A 22,096-nucleotide genomic window follows, 5' to 3' on the forward strand; every position below is an offset into this window, starting at 1 on the left:
GTTCCTCAGAATAGAATCAATTGGATTTTCTTCTGATTGTTTACCTTTTCTTTGTGATGTAGGAACAGAAATAAGAGGTTTGGTTTCCTTTTCTATTTCCCTTCAAAACCATCTTTCCTGTTGGTTGGAGCTCAGTAGAAATGGAGACGGTCTTAATTTACATGATCTCAAGTCAAAGTGTAGACAGAGTTTGAGTCCATGGGTGTTCCATGTGCGCTATCATCACCAGTCAGCTGGTTTTATTCAGCAAACTTAATAGTGAGTTAAAATGTCAGTACCATTAAATGCAAAACCTGCCAGTTAAAGACCCGAAATGGAATGAGCTTTATATTACTTTAATTGGATAGTGAGGCACTTACTCCAAGTGTAGATGATTTGGGTTGTGATATTCTGTCTAAACAAACGTCACGTTGGTTCTTCTGTTGGAGTAGAATGGAAGCAGAGTATTTAACAGTGGATGGGGTTCAGCGAGCAAACAAAATAGTCTGCTTTTTGTCAAAGGGGCCGTGCTGGTGTAGTAAACTGGACTGATTTGTCTGGGAATTTTTATCTTTGCTCTAACAAAAAAGGGTCTGTTATAGGCCAGCTTGAATCTTCTCATGAGAGAGGCACAGGAGACATCTCTGGATGGATTATGGTTATTAAATTTATTACAATAACAGTTTACAGTACAAGGCACATACTGATAACTTACAATCAGCTTGCAACACTTGTAACTAAACAGCTGCATAAATTAATACAGGTGCATCCATGTACAAGGTGGAGGGAATGCCTAATTCTGTACAGCTAAAACTCCAGTTGAATTCCTGCTTGAAAGGAACATGTTCCTAATGTAGCGGTTTCATTAACTCCTTTTTCAGTGTTCATTATAGAGTGTGGGGTGTTCTGGTATGGCAGATAAGTGGGATGTGAGTTGAGAAGGGATTTCTTTGCCTCTAACACTTGGAATTGCAGTGCAGCCCACTTGGTATCTAAGTAACTGTATTTCAGACACAAACAATGATCAGAGGTAACATGAAATGAACTTATAAAGGAGGTCTAGAAAAGCTGAAACCAGTATGCCACCTAAAAACTAATAGGAACCGAATCACCTTGCTAATTCAGCTTAATTGGAATGAAAACACAGATGGTTTTTATCTTTGTGTTGGACAGGAAAAGAGAACTTGTTGGTTTACCTGAGGCTTTCCTTACCCTCTGTTCCTATACAGACCCTGCACTGGATTGTCCTGGTGAAAAAGAGAATGGAGACGTAACGCTGCTATTGATCTCCAGAGCTGCCTATTTGTGACAATGCTTTTTGTTCTGCAGCATTGCTTTGTGTTTCCATCTTCTAGTGATTTCAGAAACTTAAATCTCTCGCGGCACATCTGGAGTCAGGGTGTGTTTATCTGGATTTTTTTCAGCTGAGAAATTCAAACAGAGGGAAAAACGTGGGGCTTCTTGGCCAGCTTAGTCTGTTAGGAAAACATGGCATTTCTTGGGCAGCTCATCAGAATTCCGTGCTACCACCTCCCAGCAAGGCAATGCGTGTGGCACTGTAGGTAGTGTCTTAATACAAGCTACAGATGCCTCTTTTGCTATTTAAGATGCTGTTACTAAGGAAGACCATGCTGGAAGTATTGCATGCTAAGAAGCAGTGATTTTAGCAGTTATTACTCTGCAAATTATTCCATTAGGTCCCAGCTTCAGTTTGTTTGCAAAGGCTCAAGAAGAAACTTTGGCTTTGATGCAGACTATGCTGATATTTAATTCAACTAATTCTGCTATACTATCACTGTTCGGAATAAAAGGCCATGGAAGGTCTGTTTGAAGAGACTTGGAACTGTAAGCTGAGTTTTTTAATGAGCCTAGTAGGGAACAGCATCAACTCTGGGAAGAAATCAGTTAGCGGGATATATCTCTTTAAAACAGCATGGAGGGAGAAAGGTACCTAGCAATAGTTGGGCACTGCTCTGAAGAATGGAGGTGTGTGGTGTTGCCTCCTTTATTTCCCACACTTGATACTGAATGCAGCCCCGGCTCATTTTACCTTGATATTTCATGTGTGTATGTTTGTTTTTTTCAATGAATAGCAGAAAACTTCATTAAAAACAAGCAGTAATTCTCTCCGATTGGCAGTTTGAAATCTTACTGCGTATCTGGTTCAACTTTTGCTCACCATGAAGGTTCTGGAAGTAGTTCTCAGATATCCCGGAGGGGCTAAATTGCAAAACTGCTCTGTATGAGTAAGCATCCAGTAAGACAAATTTATTATGTTTTTCTGGTGGCAGCGCAAGAACAAACTCCCTTCTAAATAATAGTGTAGGAGGCCTTTGTTTGTGATTCGCACAGAACAGTCCTTGTCCCTCCGGGTTATTTCCTTGTTGGAAGTTGGGATTGGGAGCTAAAGGTGGGAGAACTCAGGTCAGTAGCAGTGGTGGAAGTGAGGTGAGTGCTTTCAGAAGGCGATCGTAGAATCACCTCCCCTGCTTTCTTCTTATGTGCTCTGTACTGATCTAAACTCTTCAGTGGGTTTCTCAGTGCCTGCTGCTATGTGTGCATGTATCATGTCCTTGCTTGTAGCAGTAAGTTTCCTAAGTAAACCATGAAATGCAAAGGAGGCAGTTATGCTCTACTTCATTCTACTTAGACTTCTATAACTACGTGGTAGAGTGAAAATGCAATGTTGTTACATGAATGATGACTACACGCGTTATCTAAATTCCCATGTAACTACAGCAAAACTGTTGTCCTCCAACTGATTTGGCAGTGACGACCTGTCTACAGGGCAGCTCCCATTGGAGGCAGATGTACAGATATAATATGACAAGCTTAGTACTTACATGGAAGTTTGTATCTCATCAGCGCTTCAAACCTGAATATAATCAGTTCTGATCAGAATCTCTCCTGATGAATTCAACTGCTTGTTAAAAAAAAAACAACAGGCAACTCTGCTGTTATTCTTCAGGGTGAAAACCAAATGTATGCACATAAGAGTAGGAGCCAGTAAATCTTGGTGGTAGGTTTGCGTAAACATGCTTCTGTCAGCCAGCCAAAAGGCTTGGTCTAAACTTGAGGTCTGTACTAGGAAACAGCAGAGAAAGCCACAGGGCTGCAGCCAATCTTAGCTGTGGAACTGAAATTTAATAAATAAACAGGAGAGAAGCAGATCTGTGAGAGTCCCCTTTCTGACATCTGAACTCAAAGTAATTCATTGTTGTCATGTAGCTTCCTTGGGTGTAAACGCATGGTCTGGGAGTACAAGGATATTGTGAATACGTAGCTTAGCTGTGCTAGCAGCTTCAGAGCTTGCCAGGTGATCCACGAGACCTTTTTGTTGCTTGACTTGTGAAACCCACATTACAACAACAAGAAACAATAGAAACGTGATCTATGGCTGAAATGAGGAGGATAATGTTACCAAGTGTGCATGTTGATCTGTGCAGAGCTGTGTACGCTGCTGCTGGAGGTTGCTTCCTCTGACGACTCCACTACAAACCCAGGAGCTGGAGAACTTACTAATTAGTTTATAAAACCCTGTGTTATTGGATAATATATGGCTATTGGAAATACTTTTGTATTTTTTCAATGTAGTAGTTGAAGCAATTAGAACTTTAGAAGCGAATACAACATTGCCCAGTACGAACGATCACATGGAGGAAGATACAGGAGAACTGCCCACAGACTTGAGATTCTAAACCTAATCCTACTGCTGCTGCTGCTCATCCTAGAGAGGCTTCTGCAACAGCCCCAGTGCCCACGCATGGAGTGTTGGTGTCCTTACACACACACAGACATCCTCGTGTTTCCAGAATGAGTTGGTTCTCAGGTCAGTCCGGTTAGAACTGCACGGCAGGTTTCATTGAATTGCTTGGGTAGATGTGCTGGAGGCAGCATGTTTCCAAATGTCCGTTGTCAGTGTCAGAACCTCCACAGAAAACTCATCCTGTTGTTATCTCAGCTGGAAACGTAATTCCTTGGGTGGAAAGTTTGCTTCTGTGCTTCCCCTCTCTCCCCAGAAACCAGGTTAGCTTACACTGCGTTCATGCGGATGTCTCCAAAAGGAATTTCGGTGGCTGTTTCTGGAGTAATGCTTTTCAGGATACGCTGTTGGAAAGAGATCGCTATTAGAAGTTGGTTCCGTTTATAGGTAATAAATAACATTTCAAAGCCCTTTCCAAATGGCTGCAATAAAAACACGACTGGTTTGAGTTAACGCTTCTTACTGCTACTTACAGCCACAGGGCAAAAACGTTGCAGGGTTGTGCTGTCTTTGCACAGTGGTGCTATGGAAGTGCACGCTGTAATTTATTAGTTCTTTGTGGTAGATACAATCTGAATCCAGCTGAATACACGGTAATGCTTTAGGACTTCACTCGGTCACTCTGAGTTTGTTGAGCACGTTCTCTCAGAGAATGTATTTACAAGAAATCCCAAAAATGGCATCACAGGCTGCTGTGGATTTATGGCAGAGAACCCTTATTAAGTGTGGGACAGAGAAAGAAACTCGTTCTTGTAAGCACACCCGAGGGACCTGATCTGTCGCTGGCTCACATGTGTGATTTCTAAGGAAAGCTTCCAGTTCAGTGGAGCATAAAAAGAAACACTTGATTCGGTAACTGGACATGAATGTATCTCAGCCCCCTCAGCGGGACCTGGGAGATTTGTAAATCACTCCAAATAGGCAAAAGACCATTAGCTGTCAGCAAGCTAGAAACAAATAGCCAAGGCATCAAACCTTAGTAAAAACAACACAATACTTATAGAAATCACCTCCTTAAACGTTCCAGGAGTGATGATCAACCGATAAGCCATGTAGATTGGGATACAGATGATGGAAGAGGTTCCTATGCAGTAGCCCACTACTGTGGTCCAGTAGGGATAGTTGTAATCAAAAAGCCGTAGCTCGGGAGGGTTGGACAGAAAGCTGCAAGTGACAAACTGGAAAGGAAACAAGAGAAGTTTCAACATGTTTTGATAGCACACACTGTTCCTTTGGGGAACTTTCTGTGCCAGCATGGAACTAAACTTAAAAAACCAGCAAAAAGCATCATTGGTCTCGAGAAGGATTAAATGTGCTTTGCTCCTGCAAAAATCTCAGCTGACATTAATATGGATTCAACTAAAAGCTTCTTGATATCCAGACTTAAAGAAATGTAGAACTGCTCAGGAAGTCGAGGGTATAACCCAAGCAGTAACTGAAAGCTGAGCATTCAGTTCTAGCATTGTATTTTCTCATTCATTTGAATTCTACCATTATTGCAGTTGTGCACTATGAAACGAGTAGGGGGAGAAGTAATCTGTGGTGTAGCAATTAAGCAATTATGTGGGAAGAGGAAGGATTGTTTTTCTTTAGGATGCATCTTAATGATCCCCAATTTGTTCCCGTTGTTTGCTTTCTCCCCTACCTCTGACTGTTTCAGAATGATGCATGGAGAAATGCTTCACTACAGTTTACCAAGCATTCATATCTGCTGTGAGCATCTCCTTGCTCTATAATCCAAGTGTGGGTTTTATTTTTATGTGGAATCAAAATAAACGAGTGGGTTTTCAAGGTTAGACAAACATTCCATCTCCCATACATTCTATGGTGTGCCTGCTATGCTGGTTGTATTTGTGTCCTTTTAGTCAGAGAGAAACTTCCCTCAGGGTCCGGGTCCCTATGGAATATTCATGGAATAAAGTACTTCTGTGTAACTCCAGGGTTGCTTTTCTTCAGTGAGGTTGCAGTGCTGCAGGGTTTGTGCAAAGCATGCCTACTTTTCAGTGCTGCCATTAAGTCTTCCCCATCCCATGTACTCCCAGGAGGAAAACACCATTTAATTAAGTCTTACTCAGAATTTGATTCATTTTCTCTATTCCGCTTTCCCTTCATGACTGGGAGATTTCTTGTGAAACAACAGATGCTTTGCAGCTGAATGCTACGTGAGTAAAGTTGATGACTGCCCTTGGAAGGATCTCTGAATTGTGGGTTTCTTTCCCAGATTAGCATCAGAAGAGCAGGAGTACCACTGAAATTTCCATGGCAAAATAGCACAGAACCTTCTGGGCTTTCCTTAGTTTAGTTTAGCTTCTGCAGAGAACACAAATAACTGCCCAGTAACCACAGCACTGGAGCTGCCTGCTTTATTTTACTGGTTCGGGATCACTAAGAGGACAGTAGTTAAAAAATCATTTCTGGCTCAATGTTTGTATTTATAACCTTTTTGTCCTTCTTTTTCTATGGGTAACGAAATCAAAATCTGTTAGAGATGCTTTGATCGTTACAGCAGAGTTTAGAATTCACTCTGCAAGTGAGTTCTCATTAACTCCATCTTGACCTGCTCGGCTCCCAGTAGCTATCAATGATAGCACGAACTCATTTGGGATCAGGAAATGAACACTTGATGTTAAAACGTTATCAGTAGTACTGCCAAGTCAAACACTGGGACAGGATTTCCAATCTCCAATTATAGATTTATGAAGGTTGCAATTAACTGCTGCAAACACTACACGGGCTGCTCTGAGGTTGTCAGTCAGCAGTTAGCGGGTCCCTGTGTTTACTTGTCTTGGGTTTCCTCCCAGGCACTGTTTCATCACCATCTTTTATTTTGCCACAGACATAAAACAACAAAACAAAGTAATCTTTGTCCATGAGGGGGAGAAGGAGTTATTCCAAACCCAGCCTTGTTTATCTAGCTGGTCTACCAAAACCCTTAACATTGTGATTTAGTAACCAGACCTTGCAGCACTGTGGTGGATTTTTTCCCTAATGAAGAATTTTTGTTTTAACAAGAATTGTTACTAAAGAGTTTCCTAAGAGAATTCTGTAATTAAGCTTTTAGAGGTTTAAGGACCCGCATTGTTCAATGGTAATCTTGTTGTACTGGGGGAATAAAGAAAATAAAGGATATGAAGAGAACTCACCAGCAGGAAGATGGGACTGATTGCCACCCAGCACACTCGCCAGTACCAGCCTGGGGTGAAGCCCAGCATTTCTTTCACATCGTTGCAAAACTGGGTGATGCCTGTGGGGACAAATGGGAGGAGAGAGGTGACAGCAGGAAGGGGTCCCTTACATAGAGATGTGTGCACAGCAAGGTGGCACAGGGCCCAGCCTGAGGTGCTGTTTGTTCCTCTGAGACTTTACACAGAGCCCTTAATTGTTCTGAATTGACCTCGTTACTTTCAGATGTCAGCCTGCTTCTTTCAGAGCCATTAATAGCTTGGTTAGCAGGAAGTTGGGGGGGAGAAAGAAAGAAAAGCGAACGTTTTCCTGAGGCATCAGTGATGATGTGTGCGGAACCAGAGGAACTGTGGCTCCGTGGGGCCCAGCAGCAACGCACGTACCATAGAACCAGGCCACTGCCACCGCTTCCAGGAACACCACTGTGAGCACAGCTGGGCCCGTGGCATATTCCTCAAACAGCTTCACCACGTACGCTCCTCCCTGCAAAGGACACGGTGCTGTCAGTGACCCGGAGATCAAGGGATGGAAGCCCTGGGATGCTGGGTTTTATTATTACTGCCTTCATCTGAAGCAGAACGTTCACAGATGTGCGAGTTCTGCTGCACTGTGACCTGTGCAATCCTTGGCTGTGCTGCTTTTGCTGTGCGTGGATGTAGTCCAGCAGTGGGGCTGCCATGCAGAAAAGCTAAGACTCAATCTCATGGCTGTTCTTGCTGGATTTTGATGAGTAAGTGGGATCTGGTGCAGCGTGACAGGGTGACTTTTTGCTTACCTTCCATGTCACCTTCCTCCAACTTGACTCATAGCTTCCCAAACAGGAAACAAACAGGGTGTTACTTTGCTTTCTTACCACGTGGGAATGCCTAGAACCAGCTTAAGGAGGAAGAGTTTGTGTCTCAGAGAAGAACTACACCTACTTCTACAGTAAATGCTCTCATATTTCTAACATTGGGAAAATGAACGTGATGATTTGTTATTCTTAAACATGGAGGTTGGGAGAGTGAGCAGCAAAGCACACGCACTGCATCAGAACACCCCTGCCTGCTGACTTAGCAGCTGGCTGTGCCAGTTAGGATTTGCAGCGGAGTTATGCTGAATTGCAATACGATCGTTTTGCAGCACATTTCTTAGTGAGAGATGCTGTTTGCATGTAGAGATTCAATCTGACTTCTTGATTCTCTTTGAAAACAAAAATACGACCCTCTCCAAGATGTCATCTGCAGGAAACTGCCACCGAGGGGAGCTGAGGATGGGGTGAAATACTTACAAAAGTCAGGGTTGCTAATGACCCCAAAAAGCAAACGATGATCAGACCGAGGACAAAGAACTCCCTGCGCTTGCTCCAGACGTGTGGGAATTCATCCAGCACTCCGGTAATCACTCCCTCCAGTCCTGCAAACTGAAAAGCATGGAAAAATTAGTGGAGATCAGAGGGCAGTTTTATCTGGAAGAGGAACTGTAGCCATTGAAACGCCGTGCGTTACTCTTCCTGTAGAGCTGGCTCAGCTCAGGCTTTCTTCAGAATTTTTTAGCTCTTTAAGCAGCAATTTTGCCTTCCCCTTTCAATAGGAAGCGCCTATTATCCAGAGGAAGCGCTCTATTACAAGTAATAAGCTGCTGTTAGGTATGAAGTGGCTCAGTAGAGCTAACGTCGTGCAATCACTGTGTCAAGCCTTCCTAGAAGGAGCTGATTCTCACTTGGTAAAACAGACCCGTGTGGCAATTCTTGAGCTGCTTTGCAGTGCTGTGAATGAAGCTTTCTCCAATTCCCATCATTTAAATGAAATCAGTGTGAAAGAATATCAAATGGGAATGTATTCACTGATTTGTAACTGTATGAGGACAGGACGGGGAGCCCATAAGGCTGCGCACAGCCAGGAGTTCATGAATCATGTGCTTCGGCTGCATTCCCAAGTCTGCTACTATTTATCACAGCACAACTTTGACAGATCATTCAATCTTATTTAAGCCTCCGTTTCTCCATCATTGAAACTGCAGTAAGAGTTCCTACCTTACAGAAGGCACTCGGAGATGCCAGTCCTGCATTAAACCCTTTGGTGACAGCCCCGTGTTTGTAATTCTGCTCCTCCTGCTGCTGGCTGGGATAAGGAATACACCAAACATCATCCACCCATCTCTCTCAAGTACTGCCTACTCACCGTGCTGTCTAATCCCAGCGTGAGTAACATCAAGAAAAATATGATGGCAAAGAAAGTTGAGGCAGGCATGTTGGCAATGGCTTCGGCGTAGGTGATGAAGAGCAAACTGGGTCCTGGTGGTAGAGTGGAGAAGCAGAGAGACCTGTTAGTGCTGCTGTGGGGAGGAGAGGTCGTTTCCTGCAGGAGGCTTCTCCCTGACTGTGCCCCAGTGTGCAGTTAGGACAGTGCTATGCAGCTGCATGCACAACTTCCATATGCTGGCAATATGGAATAGTATTTTAGCTGCACTGTGTATTGATAACAATGCTTATATTTGGCATAATCTTACCCACTCATTCAAGCTGTTAGGTCTCTCAATGTAGAATACACAAGTACACCCTCTTAGAAGTCAAAAAGTTAAGCCTACCCATGTCTTTGGCAACCTCCGACACGTCTTCGTTCCTCATCTCGGCCATGTACCCCAGCACAGTGAAAATGACAAACCCGGACACGAAGCTGGTCAGGCAGTTCACAGTGCTGGTAACCAGGGCATCTCTGCAACAGAACACCTCACTCACAACAGGGAAATGGCATCTGCTGGGGAGGGCAGCGCTCTGCCGGGAGGGGGCACTGCTTGAGCTGCACTGGTGCAGCAGGTTGGGGAATGAAGGAGCAGGGAATGAAGGAGCAAGGAGTGGGATTGGGAAAACAAACATCTACAAAGCAACTGCTGGTTGTTTTTCTTAAGGAAGAACTTGAAACTATCATCAGTCCGGTGCAGGATTAACTGCTGCAGAACTACCAGGCTTCTAAAATGACAGGAAGGACTGCAGGAATATTAAAGACCGAAGGAATTCTTTAACTGTATATGAACAGTGTTTTTGTTTTTTAAGGAAACGATTACAAATTGCCTTTCAGCTCAGGGCTCTGAAGTTACACCCTGAGACTGAGATTCAGCAGCTCTCATCTGACTGTCAGGGAGCCATTCTGTTGTGGCAAGTTTTACATCTTGGCCTCCATTGGTGCAGATTACTTCTCTTTAGGGTAGGGACAACAGGAAAACTGCTTGGGCCTGCTGTCCCTTTGTTGTGCTGCGCTGCTGTCTGGTTTGTATATATAAAGGTCTGACAATTCACCAGCATTGCTTCCTTTTCATAGAAACCAGCACCCGTGTAAAGCTGAACATAAGATATAAAATGAGGTAGAACTCACTGGTAGCAGTTGTTATGGAATTTGTTGTAGCTGGCATAAGCCAACAGGACCCCAAAGCCTGGGCCGAGGGAGAAAAAAATCTGCGCTGCTGCATCCACCCAGACCTGAAAAAAATGATAAAGGTGAAGAAAGAAAAAAAGATAATGAGACCGATGGGATGAGTTTGGCAGATTCAGAATATCACTTGGCCATACGAAGGTGAGCGTCATTAGCGTGCTTATGTTCTAGTCCTGCTCTAACAAACGTTTTGACATGAAAGCATGTTGGAATATGAGTTCTTTTTCTTGAGATTTGGGAGAGGTGTTAATATCTACTACAGTTCGGCTGTCTTTGCTGTTCTGGTTTTCGTTGGTGATGCAATTAGGATTTATATCAGAAGAATTTACCATGGATAAAAAGCTGTTGTATTTCTTTACATGTTGGAAGTACCCACTTCTGCCAGCAGCGCAGATGATTTGCCTGTAATTGGGTTACCAATGCTTCTGCAGCGTATGGAGAGCTCTACCCATGGTTTGGTGGTGGGCTTGGCCCATCTTTCTCTGTGTGCTGTGTTGGTCTGTGTGTCCTCCGGGCTGAGATTCTTCCTAGGCACACAGGTTGCAGTGTGGATGCAGCTGTAGTTCAAGGGACTCCATACAGCTTTGTTGTAGCCATGATAGATGCAAGCGTGATGATCTTACTATGAAAAGCTTGTTGTACTTGAAGAGTGACTGCAGCCTTAATGAGCGATGTTCCTGAAGTGCTAATATCAGCTCTTTTCTGAAGGTGAAAGTCCTCATTTGTTTATCCTCTTTTGATTGAAACCTGGAGTTCATTACCACTCATTTCTAATACTCTCTGCCATCGTGTGAGGCCATCCTGTATCAGCCCCAGACAGAACTCTGTCATCGTCCAGCACACACAGATTGTGATCTGCTGTCCTCACTTCAGATACATCCAATACAATATCAATGCCCTTTATTGCTTTTTCAGAAGATGTGGTCCCTTATTGAAGATGCTGCTTTATCAGAGACTGGTGTCTTTTCATTTCCTCTTCATTCAAATCTCTCCCTATCAGCTGGGGAGCAGCAGACTTGCAAACATTAGAATTTTTAATCTTTGTATTGGTAGTATTTATTGTTTTGGGGTTTTTTCCATCACTCTCCCCACTAGAGGCTTTCTTACACAGGGACCTCAGTGCAGCTTCCAGCCTGATGGACTACTTGTCATCCACAGAGTTCAGAGCTGAATCAGATAGTGGAACGGGTTGGCTGGTTTGTTTTATTAGCTCAGTCTTGTCCTCATCCCTCCTTTCTATTCAAACCCCGGTGGGGTGTGCAGACCCAACTGATCCATTGCTGTTCCAGTGCACTTGCCCATGTCCACTCATCACCAAGTCATGCTTTAGTTGGCATCTAAGGAGACCCTCCCTGGGCTTATCTGCCTGAGTGAGTCACAGGATGGAGACTTTAAATTTCAGCTCTGGTAACTATAGACACCACTGGGTGTGGGAAAGTCCGCCTGAGCATGTAATGATCCCCTCACCATCAAAACAACTGCAGCTAATCCAGATAGTAAAGTTTAGTTAATGTCATTTATTCATTGTGACAGCAATAGGCTGAGGACTGTGTTGAAGTGTAGCAGCAATCATTGTAGCTTCTACCACAGCACTGTTCACTATTTCACTGTTAGTTCAAGCTAAATTCACAACGAACTTAAACAGCAGAACAGAACCAGGAACCCCATCTAATCTTTAAAAAAATATCTATATAGTTATGGAAAGAATAGGGCGACTTTAAACAAGAGCATGACGACAGGCTTCTAAGTCCATGCCAAGACATCTGTGTAGTCATACTCTATGTTGAAAGTACACACCGGCGTTTATACATGTGGTACAGAAGCTGAAGGGCTACAGGTGAGTCCCAGCTATTTTGTAATGCTCTTACCTCAGTGGCCAGGAGCTTCTGCCATTCAGGTTTCAGGTAGTAGAGGACCCCTCTCCAGGCACCGGGCAGAGTTGCCCCTCTCACTAGCAGGATAAAAAGGATGATGTAGGGGAACGTGGCCGTCACCCACACCACCTGCAAGGGAGAACATTGAGACAGCGTTTGCCACGGGTAGGAAATTAAGAGATGAGAAGAACTGATGATAACTTTCAAATGATAACTCTTAGCATTTATAACATCTTCATATGAACTTCTCAAAAGTTCTGTAAAGGGGCAGATCGCACATAAATATTATCCATGCTTTCTCTGCGTGGGGTTGTTCTTGTGCACAGAACCATGGCATAACTTACTGTTATGTATTACTTGGATAACAGTAGCAGTCACTGCAGCAGGGGTTTCCCAAATAGGTGAGGCTACAATCCCTGCCCTGAAGACAGTCTGGGATAACTGTCGTGTTAATTGGCTCCTTCAGAACTTGTGCTTGGCTATACTGTACCAAGTGATTTGTCTTGCTTTTGCATTCACCTTGCCGGATGTTTTGACCCCTTTCCAGATGCTGAAGTATACAATGATGAAGATTAACAATAAACAGAGGGTCAATTGCCAGCTAATGCCTCCCAGGTCATCCAGCCCATTGGACCTATGCACCTGTAGAACTTGGCGGCTGAAAGAGGAAAGAAAAACACAAGTGTAGATATTTTTGTAACAAATATGTTCAATATGCTTTGAGCAGTCCCTTACTGCGGTCCGAGCATTACAAGTAGTCCTGAAGCCTCAGTAATTAGACTTCAGAGTCATACTATCTTGGATGTTTATTACTTACAAGCCTGATACTAACAGTACACCAGTGATGATAAATGGTAAATACTGACAGTTGATAATGGCCAGACAATAGGGAACCTGCAGTCTAAAACAGAGAGTACCCTCCCCCACACCCTAACCTTACATCCCCCACAGGTATTTCATTACTTGAATAGTAAGAGTACCATTACTAAACTCCCCCTCCAAAGGAAAGCTTGCTACGTGCTCCACCATTCTGTCTGATATTACTGTCCTCACTTACATGCACTTACGTATAAAATTCTTCTGCAGGAGAGATGGAGTGCAGGGTCCAGCTGATGTTGTCCTTGCTGAAGTAGGTGGTGCAGTTGTCTGTGTTCCATGCATTATTGCAGCTGGTCCATGGCAGCTCCGTCGTGAAGGAGGACACGAGGTAGTAGAAGACCCACGCCATGATGGTGTTGTAGTAGGAGGCGACATAGAGGTCTATTACACAGATGGCAAAGCCAATGCCTAGTAGGTTAGGAAATAATGACATGAAGTGAGTGCAAGTTAGGCCACAAGAAGGAAGGAATTGGTCATTCACATCACCCACAACCAGTAACCACGAAGGCAGCTTTGCAGTAGGTACATGTACCCTGTTGTGTATCTACAACACTGGAATTTCTTATGGCTTCAGAAATGCTCATATTCTGATTCCAGAAGAACATTCTTAATCAAGACAATATAGGCTGAAATTGTTCATTTTTTTTTTATAACTGCTCCTAAAATGTGGAATTCAGAAACTGCCATCTGGTGCACTGAAACCAGAACTCTGACCCTGGGAGCAGGAGTACAGATGCATTGAATAGATCCTACTACATTATTTCTATTTCCATAGAGACTCTTTTTTCCTGTTCCCACTTTTGCCCAGGATTCAGTAATTCTGTGCTTATTTTTTTTTTTCAATTACATGGGTGGTCGTTTGTTTTTTGTTTGGTTTGGCTTTTTTTTCCTTATTTCAAGCTTGATTCAGAGCAGCCTCTGTGTAATCAATCGGAGAGCGCATGAGAGCTCACACACATCTACAGCTGTACATAAAACCTTATGAAAACTTCATTTGTAGAGCCAAACTTGTGTGTAGAACGGGACTTACTTTGTTCTAGCCTTACTTTGCTCAGAAAATACATCTTTATTGGAAGACCTTATTCAGAAACTTTCGATTAATTTTGTTTCCCCTCGTTACCTTTGAAAATAGGACATATTTTTCTCCAGATTGAAATACACCCATTCCTGTGGTACTGTCCTAATGCTAATTCCATATAGAAGAGGGGAATACCACCGAAGATGGCCATAATTGTGTAAGGAATGAGGAATGCTCCTGCAAGAGACAAAGCAGATGATTATAACTCTTCATAGGACTTCTCTTCCACTAGCAATTCATTTCCTGTTACTCCTGTGCTGTATCATGTTAAAATAAACTACTAAATTAATTCATTAGTAAGGAAGGGAGCTGAATGTTAAGGAACAGCATACAGAACCGGTCACTGACCTCCTCCATTTTGATAGCATATGTAAGGAAATCTCCACACGTTTCCCAGATCCACTGCATATCCAATGACAGAGAGCAGAAAGTCAATTTTTTTACTCCAGGTCTCTCTGTCTTCCAGCTCCATCAGCTGCTGCTGACCCTCTGCTCCACACGTGGTGGACGTGGTGGTTGTGGTGGTGGTGGTGGCTGCTGGGGCAGTGCACTGCACATCCTCCACCTCTCCCATCCCATTGCAAGGCACGGAGCTCTGGACTCCCGAATAACCATTTGAGATCTGAGCTGCCTCCTCTTTATCACCCTGTCCAGGATGGACTTTATTCCCATCCTCCATGAGCCGTAGGGCAGATTTAGGGTTCCTGATCAGCAGTCCATTCTCTTTACAGTCTTCTCCCTCGTTACAGTCTGAGGTACCTTTCTTGGAAGTCAGCGGCTGAGTCTCGTTGCTCGTTGCCTTCTTCTCCATTTTTCCAAGGTTTCTCCTGCCCCGTTGCAGACAGGCAGCGGCACAAAGTCCCCTTCAGCTTATTTTCCCACGCTTTTATTTCCAGCGTATTCCCAACGCTCTCAGAATTCCCCTTCCATATTTAAATCCATCAGACTGAAGGCACGAACACCATCTAAGAAACGAAACGCATTACAAATCACTCTGTTACAGAGCTTATTGATACCGGTAACGTTCACGTTACAATTTGGGCAGCTCTTATGATTAAAATACTTTTGGAGACAGTTAACCATTACTGCGTGATATATGGATTACGTAGCAGATAATCCATTCAGAAATGAACCAGCGAAATTCTAAGCTGCGTGCAGAGAAAGGAAGGAAAGCGGTATTAAGAGAGAAGAAAGAATTGAACAAATAGATCAATAACAACAGGTGTGCAAACTGCATCCCACCATCATCCTTCATCAGAAATCCCACATCCCTGCCATGCTTAAAAGCAGATCTGGAAGGCTTAAATGAAAGCTTGGAAAGTTCTGTCAACACTGATAACGAGAAAAAGACAAGAAGAACAGGAGATTTCAGTTTGGCTGGTTAGAATCAGAAGGAACCAGCATCTGGGTCTGCTTAGGACAAAGCTTGACCCCCATGCTGCGTAACTCCCCAGAGGAACAAAGGCATGTCTCACTCTGTTTGGGTTCCAGCCGCGGGAATGGCAGTGGGCAGCGCTCCATCCCAGCCGTGGCTTTACCTGCTCTCTTCTTACAGGCTAGAAGGAAAATCCAGGGGAAACAAAACAACCCCAAATTAAAAATAAATAAAAGAAGGAAGGAATTGTTCCTGGAGAATAAAAAAGAGCAACAAAACAACTGTGGTTCTGTGGGTCATGTTCTTTTTTCTGCCCGTTTGTTCAGGTGCTTGTTCAGTAAATCCTCAGTCAATTAAACGTGCAAGCAGATCCTTTGTGCTAGGAGAGCCTCGGGGCATCAGCCTGGCTTTATAGCTTGCAAAGCATTACTTCATCTACGTGATGCCCCCACATCTCATTCTTCCTTTTCAAAGCATTTTTTCACTGCAATAAATGTGATCACAACATCCCGAGAGGAAGAATAAGCATTATTTCACTTTCAACTCTTGGAAAAACCAAAGCAGGGCGGGAATATTATTTGCTCATTGCTGGGATTTGCTCACTGCCAGGGCTATTAAAACACAAGCTTTTCCCAGCCTTCAGTCTTATGCAGAGACTGTTTGCTAAGGCTCTTTACAAGCGAGCAAGCAGAAAGGAAAGGAAGGTTATCGAGCTGCAAAGCAAGCAGGATGAGCTTCTGCAGGGATGTTTTCATAACTTCCAGAAATCTCTGGGTTGCTCACACTTACTTTCTGTGCTTACCCAGATAACGTTGTTATCACCTTACAGCAAGCAGCGTATCATTAAGGTTGGATTATTACCATGGCAGTACTTTGCTATCATTAGTTAATCATCACAAAGACCAAAACATCTTCAGAGCACCTCAGAAAAATACATGTGAGAGAACAGCAATCGGTTTTACCTGCGGGACTATGAAACCTGAGTGCCTTTGGAGTCCAAAAACCTTCCCAGTGTCCCAAAAGAGCCCGTGGAGATGGAGCCTTCCTGCCACCACTGGGAGCACCAGCAGAGTCCTAGGAAAGGACACAGCCAACCCTTCTCTCCATTGTATATGGCATGTTAAGGGTAAGCCAGGAATATGGAAAGGTAACCTGAGCCCTTCTGGACTTTATACCTCTTACTCATAAGTGGGAAAGCAGTAAAGGATGTTGATTTAACTGCATTATCTGCGAGACTGAATTTTCCATACCATACTGTATTCATCAAACATCTTCATTCTGCACATAAATACTTTTTGGCTCATCCTGGGGCGAGTTTGTCGAACATCGTGTTGGTTTCCTGGATCTGTGACAATCAAGATTGTTGTCTTATCCGACCCTAAGCTCCTTCTGCAGACCAGAGGAAAGAAATATCGCATCCCTTGGCACATTTCTGTGGGATTTTCAGTTCTTTGAACCTCAGCTATGCATTGTGAGATGTGGGAACTTCGAAGGGGCTTCTGCTGGAATTTGAGCTATTCCTTTCTGAGTGTAAATCCCAGCTCACCGTCTACCATGGGAAATCTCTGGAGCCAAGATCCAGAGCTCTGCAGTGCTGCTCTCACAGCTGGCACGTGGAAATAGAACCGTAAGGTTTAATTACCCTTTAAAAACAAAACCGACAACAAACAGCAGGAGGACGCACGCTGCTACACAGAGCGCTGGCAGTGGGAAAAGTAGAGTTCATGGAGTTGAGAAGTTTGCTGGGATCAGTAGGGAAACAGGCAGGAAAATTATGCTAACAAGGACTTTGCCCACTTTCGCCCCTCGTTCACCCATCTCTCTGCTGCTGCAGGACCTGTAGGATACACTATTGAAGTGCATAATGAAAGGAATGGCAGTTAATTACCTATTTTTTATCTGAGCTGTTGCAAAGGTTGCTCTTACATAAGTACCCGCTGGCTTCTTATCACCAACATTATTAATGCAGAAGGTGGAAAAAAAATAAACAGAAAAACTGCACAGAGCCAGAATCATGGAACCACAGAACCACGAAGGCTGGAAATACCTCTCAGATCCCCAATTCCAGCCCATCCCTGCTGTGACCACAGCCCTCAGTGCCACATCCTCATGCGGCCTTGAACACCTTCAGGGACTGCCCCTGAAGCTCCCTGGGCAGCTGTACCACTGCATCAGCTGTACCACCGCATCAGCTGTACCACCACATCAGCTGTACCACTGCATCAGCTGTACCACTGCATCAGCTGTACCACCGCATCAGCTGTACCACCGCATCAGCTGTACCACCGCATCAGCTGTACCACTGCATCAGCTCTCTTTGGAGGAGAAATTGTTCCTAATATCCAACATGCTCTGCCTGGGACACACTCATATGTGCTGCAGTCACACTGGGCTAAACTGGGCAGCGAGGCTGTGCTCTTTGTGGAGCTTGGCTCAAACCACCAACGCAATTCACATAAACCAATTATTGCATGATAATGTTCAGTTACTCCCACTCAGAGCTAGATTGAAGCCAACAGTAGATACCCAAAGCCAACTCCTCTGCCTCTACCAAAGCAATCCCAGAGAAGCACCCCTGTCTTGGGGTCCGGATCCTTGCAGAGCTGGGAGCCACAGAGCTGGGCATTGCTTTGGGTATTCTTGAGGCATGCAGTGACCTCTCGTGGCAATGTGGGAATCCCTGTCATGCTCTGCCATGCAGTACAACAAATCTTCCCAGCGCATTAATACAGAATTATTTCCCAGTAATCTGTATTTTTTAAAGGAGAAAAGTAACTCTTGCTGGGTCTTGCTGAAACCAGCACTTGGTGGTGTACAGCCCCCATCTGGGTTACAGCTGCATTCCAGCAGGAAAACCCCCATTATTGCCATCCCTCTGCCCTCCTCCTGTCCACTTACTTACACCTGCAAAGAGTTAAACTACAGGGAACCCCAAGACAAAACATTAATCTGTTCTGTTGGCAAACAGCATCAAATCTGAGATGATTTCTGCTAACTTGACCTAAGCTCTACTTCCATCACAAAGTATATCAGACAGTTATCAGACAGTTAGCTGCATGACTGCATGTTGCACCCTGCAAAGAAGATGCAGCTCATACAGGCAGAGGGATATAAATGGGAAGATCCAAGGCACTGTTCTCTCCATCGACCTCAGCTATTCCCAAGAAGGTTTAATATGGGGTAAGATGTGAAAGTAAGGCTTGAAAATGATAGCACTGGGGAAATACCAGCTTGGACTATGAGTCTTGTCACGCTCTTGTCCATGTCTCAGCCTGAAGTTAAGGAGTCAGCAGAAAAGAGAGGAGTTACCTGGAGGAATTTGTTGAGAAGAGAGACACTGTGCAGTTGTGTGAATGCTGCCAAGCTGCCAGATGTCATTGAAGGAACAGAGAGGGGAGGAAAATGCATTTTGTGGCTCAAGAGCGTCTGTAAGTAGTGCAAGGAAACAGATAAGCACAGAGGGAGCGATAATCCATTTGCATTCTTCCTCAAATTATTTATATCGACTTGTAGGAAAAGTTAAGTAAATACCAGCAGAGAAATAGAGCAGCGCTCTGTAATGCTGCTCTGCGCAGTGACCCGCTCTGCAGTTCAGCTGAAGGGCTGCCTGCACTGTCTGCATGCTTAGAGTCTGCACCTCGATGCCAGCAGGCACAGCATTACGGTTGCCATGCATGGTCTAAAGGAAGCGAGGATCCAGCTTCCAGATGGATGCTCAGTAATGACTCTCTCTGAGCTGCAGCCCCTCTGCTGCCTGCTCCATGGGATGCTTGTCCTGCAAACTGCTGCACTGATGCTGAGGACACAAACTGGCAGCCAGCAGAGCTGCAGGAACACAGCTGTGGAGCAGACTTAACACAGTGGCATCGGATAGGACAGAGTGAGCACTTTGTTAATGCCGTTCCTAATGAAAACTCAGCAGTTCATCCTTGCAAGGAAGCAGGAAAGGGACTAAATACATTGTGTATTTCCACGTGTAGGAATAATTCGGGGCTTTTATTAAGTTTCCAGTTTGGAGGCAGCATTTGCTTGTTTGTGTAACAGCCTGAAATTCACCTCCCCCTGTTCCATTACAGCACGGACCGCAGCACTTGCCAAACTCACACCCCGCTTTCCAAGAAACCCATGGTCCATCCACCAGCCATCAGAAGCACCAGAACAGGAGAGAGCTCCCCATTAAACCTCCCACGGCTCACAGCCCACACTTACCAAACTCCACAAAAGCAATGCTCCAAAGACCCCATATCCCATAAATGCACTGTCTGCATCTCCCCGGGCTCCCTAACACACCAAGACATGCCTTCCTCAAAGCGTTACGCACGCAGTTCTATTGCATTCCTCACCCAACTTCTGTGTCACAGTGCAGACGTACCCAGCGAGCCAACAGCTTTCAGCAGTAAACTTGACTGACTGCAAATACATTCACAGCACACACCTCAGATCCATCACTCGCAATAAATCCGCCCCATCGAGTCAGATAATTTGCTACAGAGTCAGATCATTCTTGCTTCAGATCTGCTGCTTTTCTGTATTTCTCTTTTATAGCTTTTCTAATTGTTATTTTGTTTGGTTTTGGCCAACGTTCTATAAATCCTGCTTTAATAATGCACTGATGTGATGGCCAAAGCTCAGATTCCAGACTGGCACAGCACAGTGCTGCAGGCATCCCACAGCCCCGAGTGCCTGCACAGGATGGGGGGCACGTTGCAGGAAAGCAAGAAAAGACATCATCAGTGTAAAAGCCAAAGCAAACCTTCACCCCACATCCATACCTCTTGCTGGTTTGCTTTATGCAAAGCTTTGTCACTTGTTCCTTTTGATCCTGCTTTAGGAGCTACGCCAAGACCTTAAAAGTTAGATGAAACAGTGATATATACATATATATTTACATATATATGTATGAGGTATTTTAGGCTGCTGTTAGTATTTCAGATTTTAGAGGCAAAGTTGAAAGAGGCAGCAAGAAGTCCAAGTTAACGACGCTCCCATCCCTGCCTGCTGCTGCAGGACGGCAGCTCAGACACCTCCTCACACCCTGCCTGGATTGCAGAAGGCATCTCACACCAGAAGCACGGATCCTTCCCTTACCTGTCCTTCACCCAGGTGTGCAGTGCTCTCCTCGCAGCTCTCCGTGCCCTAGGAGCCTTCACCCACATCTGCCGCAGATCCCAGCGCGCAGCCTGTGTGCAGCGCAGCACCTCGGGGAGCTTTTTGTACACCAGTCCCCCTCACATGGTCTGATTTGCAGATAATCTGCTGCCAAAGAGCTCTTTAAGAATTTTTTGCGTCACTTTAGTGAAATAAACTTTATGTTTCACCAGGGCTGCAGCTCGGTTTTGCCTCCTAGAGGTGGGTGGCTCCATTTGAGCTGCTGGAAGGAACGCGATCCAATGGAGGCAGAGGGCGAGGGGAGCGGCTCGAAGCAGGGCAGCGGTGCTGTGACAGCTGGAACAGGAGCTGCAGGGAGCACACATGGGGCCGAGGTGCTGCTTGCAGGAGGAGGAGGGAAGGACTGTTATTGCCACACGTTTATATCATTTTAATGAGGAGATAAGAAGTTTAGTTTGAGCACGGCGAGCACAAACCCTTTAGGAAGTGCTCCGAGGGGCTGCCGCTCATCCCACCACCAAACCCACCCCACCAAACCGGCGTTTCATCCCTTCTCAACTTTATGTTTTGTTTCTAAAGGGCCGCGGATCGCAGGTCAATGAAACAGCGCTGCAGCTGGGTGTGAAAAAGAAAGGGGAAGAAGAAGCAGAGCGGGGATGGGAAAGAAGAGTTGATGGTTACAGCAGCTGTGCTGTGCTGCAGGCGGCTGCCAGTTTGCAGAGACTTGTTGCAAACAATTCAAAGGGGGGAAAACACACAAAACTGTTCAAAAAGAAAAGCACTGGGTTAGAATCAGCGCGTTCCTCCTTCGGGTCCCCTCTGTACAGCAGCTGTGTGTCACTGGCACCATCTCAAGGATGGCTCCGGTACTGCAGCACTTCCAAACAGCTCTGTACCAAAACAGGTCGTTACTTCCCATTAATTCTCGTGGCAGTGCGTTCCCAACGCTTCGTCAATTAACATTATTGCTTTAGCCGTTTACTGACCTCCCTGTGAAAACAGTGCCAGTGAGCTCGTCTTGTTGGCACACAGCTCCCCTGCTGCACTCCTTCCAATGCAAACACTCGGGAGCTGCGGAGCAAATCAGTGTCCTCCCCTGCTGTTATCCACGATCCTCATCCTGGCCTGCTGAGCACAAAGACCATCACATCTCACCCACCGAACCCCTCTTAAGATCACAGCACAGTGCGGCAGTGCAGGAGCGGTGCTGTGCCCCAGGAGGGCTGTGATGAGGGCTATGTGCAGATTTCCATCTCACACTGCTGGGAAACCTCAACGCGTGTTCCCCCGTTAGCTCTTCTTCCCTCCTACAGGAAGCAGCACCTCTGTGTGCACCTCAGGTCTCCACTATTGCCTAAACTGTACCTTCCTGATGTCTCAGCGCCGTAACTTGGAGGTTTCTGTGTCTCATCCTCCCACTCCAAGTACATTCCTTGAGCCAGTTCT

At 45.0% G+C, this 22,096-nt stretch overlaps 1 protein-coding gene across 2 annotated transcripts; it reads right to left on the reverse strand.

Moving 5' to 3' along the window:
* Window positions 1-620: 620 nt before the first annotated feature.
* On the reverse strand, window positions 621-20,821 carry SLC6A4 (solute carrier family 6 member 4). 2 transcript variants are annotated; one of them, XM_072353296.1, is made up of 15 exons: window positions 20,630-20,821; window positions 15,642-15,722; window positions 14,515-15,131; window positions 14,209-14,343; window positions 13,277-13,496; window positions 12,729-12,867; window positions 12,204-12,338; window positions 10,279-10,382; window positions 9,494-9,621; window positions 9,088-9,200; window positions 8,196-8,327; window positions 7,309-7,408; window positions 6,886-6,986; window positions 4,753-4,920; window positions 621-4,086 (listed from the first exon to the last, which is right to left on the reverse strand). In XM_072353296.1, the coding sequence occupies exons 3-15, from the start codon at window positions 14,975-14,977 to the stop codon at window positions 4,012-4,014; spliced, it is 2,013 nt and encodes a 670-aa protein (XP_072209397.1). In that variant the 5' UTR covers window positions 14,978-15,131; window positions 15,642-15,722; window positions 20,630-20,821; the 3' UTR covers window positions 621-4,011. The 2 variants fall into 2 exon arrangements, with proteins under 2 accessions (XP_072209397.1, XP_072209395.1); XM_072353294.1 differs by lacking the exon at window positions 15,642-15,722.
* Window positions 20,822-22,096: the final 1,275 nt, after the last annotated feature.

The sequence above is a fragment of the Excalfactoria chinensis genome, chromosome 19 (assembly GCF_039878825.1).
Source record: "Excalfactoria chinensis isolate bCotChi1 chromosome 19, bCotChi1.hap2, whole genome shotgun sequence".
NCBI classification, from domain to species: domain Eukaryota; kingdom Metazoa; phylum Chordata; class Aves; order Galliformes; family Phasianidae; genus Excalfactoria; species Excalfactoria chinensis.

Coding starts and splice junctions, on each gene's coding strand:
- SLC6A4 (XM_072353294.1), bottom strand. CDS start 14,977: ATGGAGAAGAAGGCAACGAGCAACGAGACTCAGCCGCTGACTTCCAAG. Junction 12,339..12,728: donor GGGTCAAAACATCCGGCAAG/GTGAATGCAAAA, acceptor TCTCCCTTGCAG/GTGGTGTGGGTGACGGCCAC. Junction 6,987..7,308: donor GGCAGTGGCCTGGTTCTATG/GTACGTGCGTTG, acceptor TTGTCCCCACAG/GCATCACCCAGTTTTGCAAC.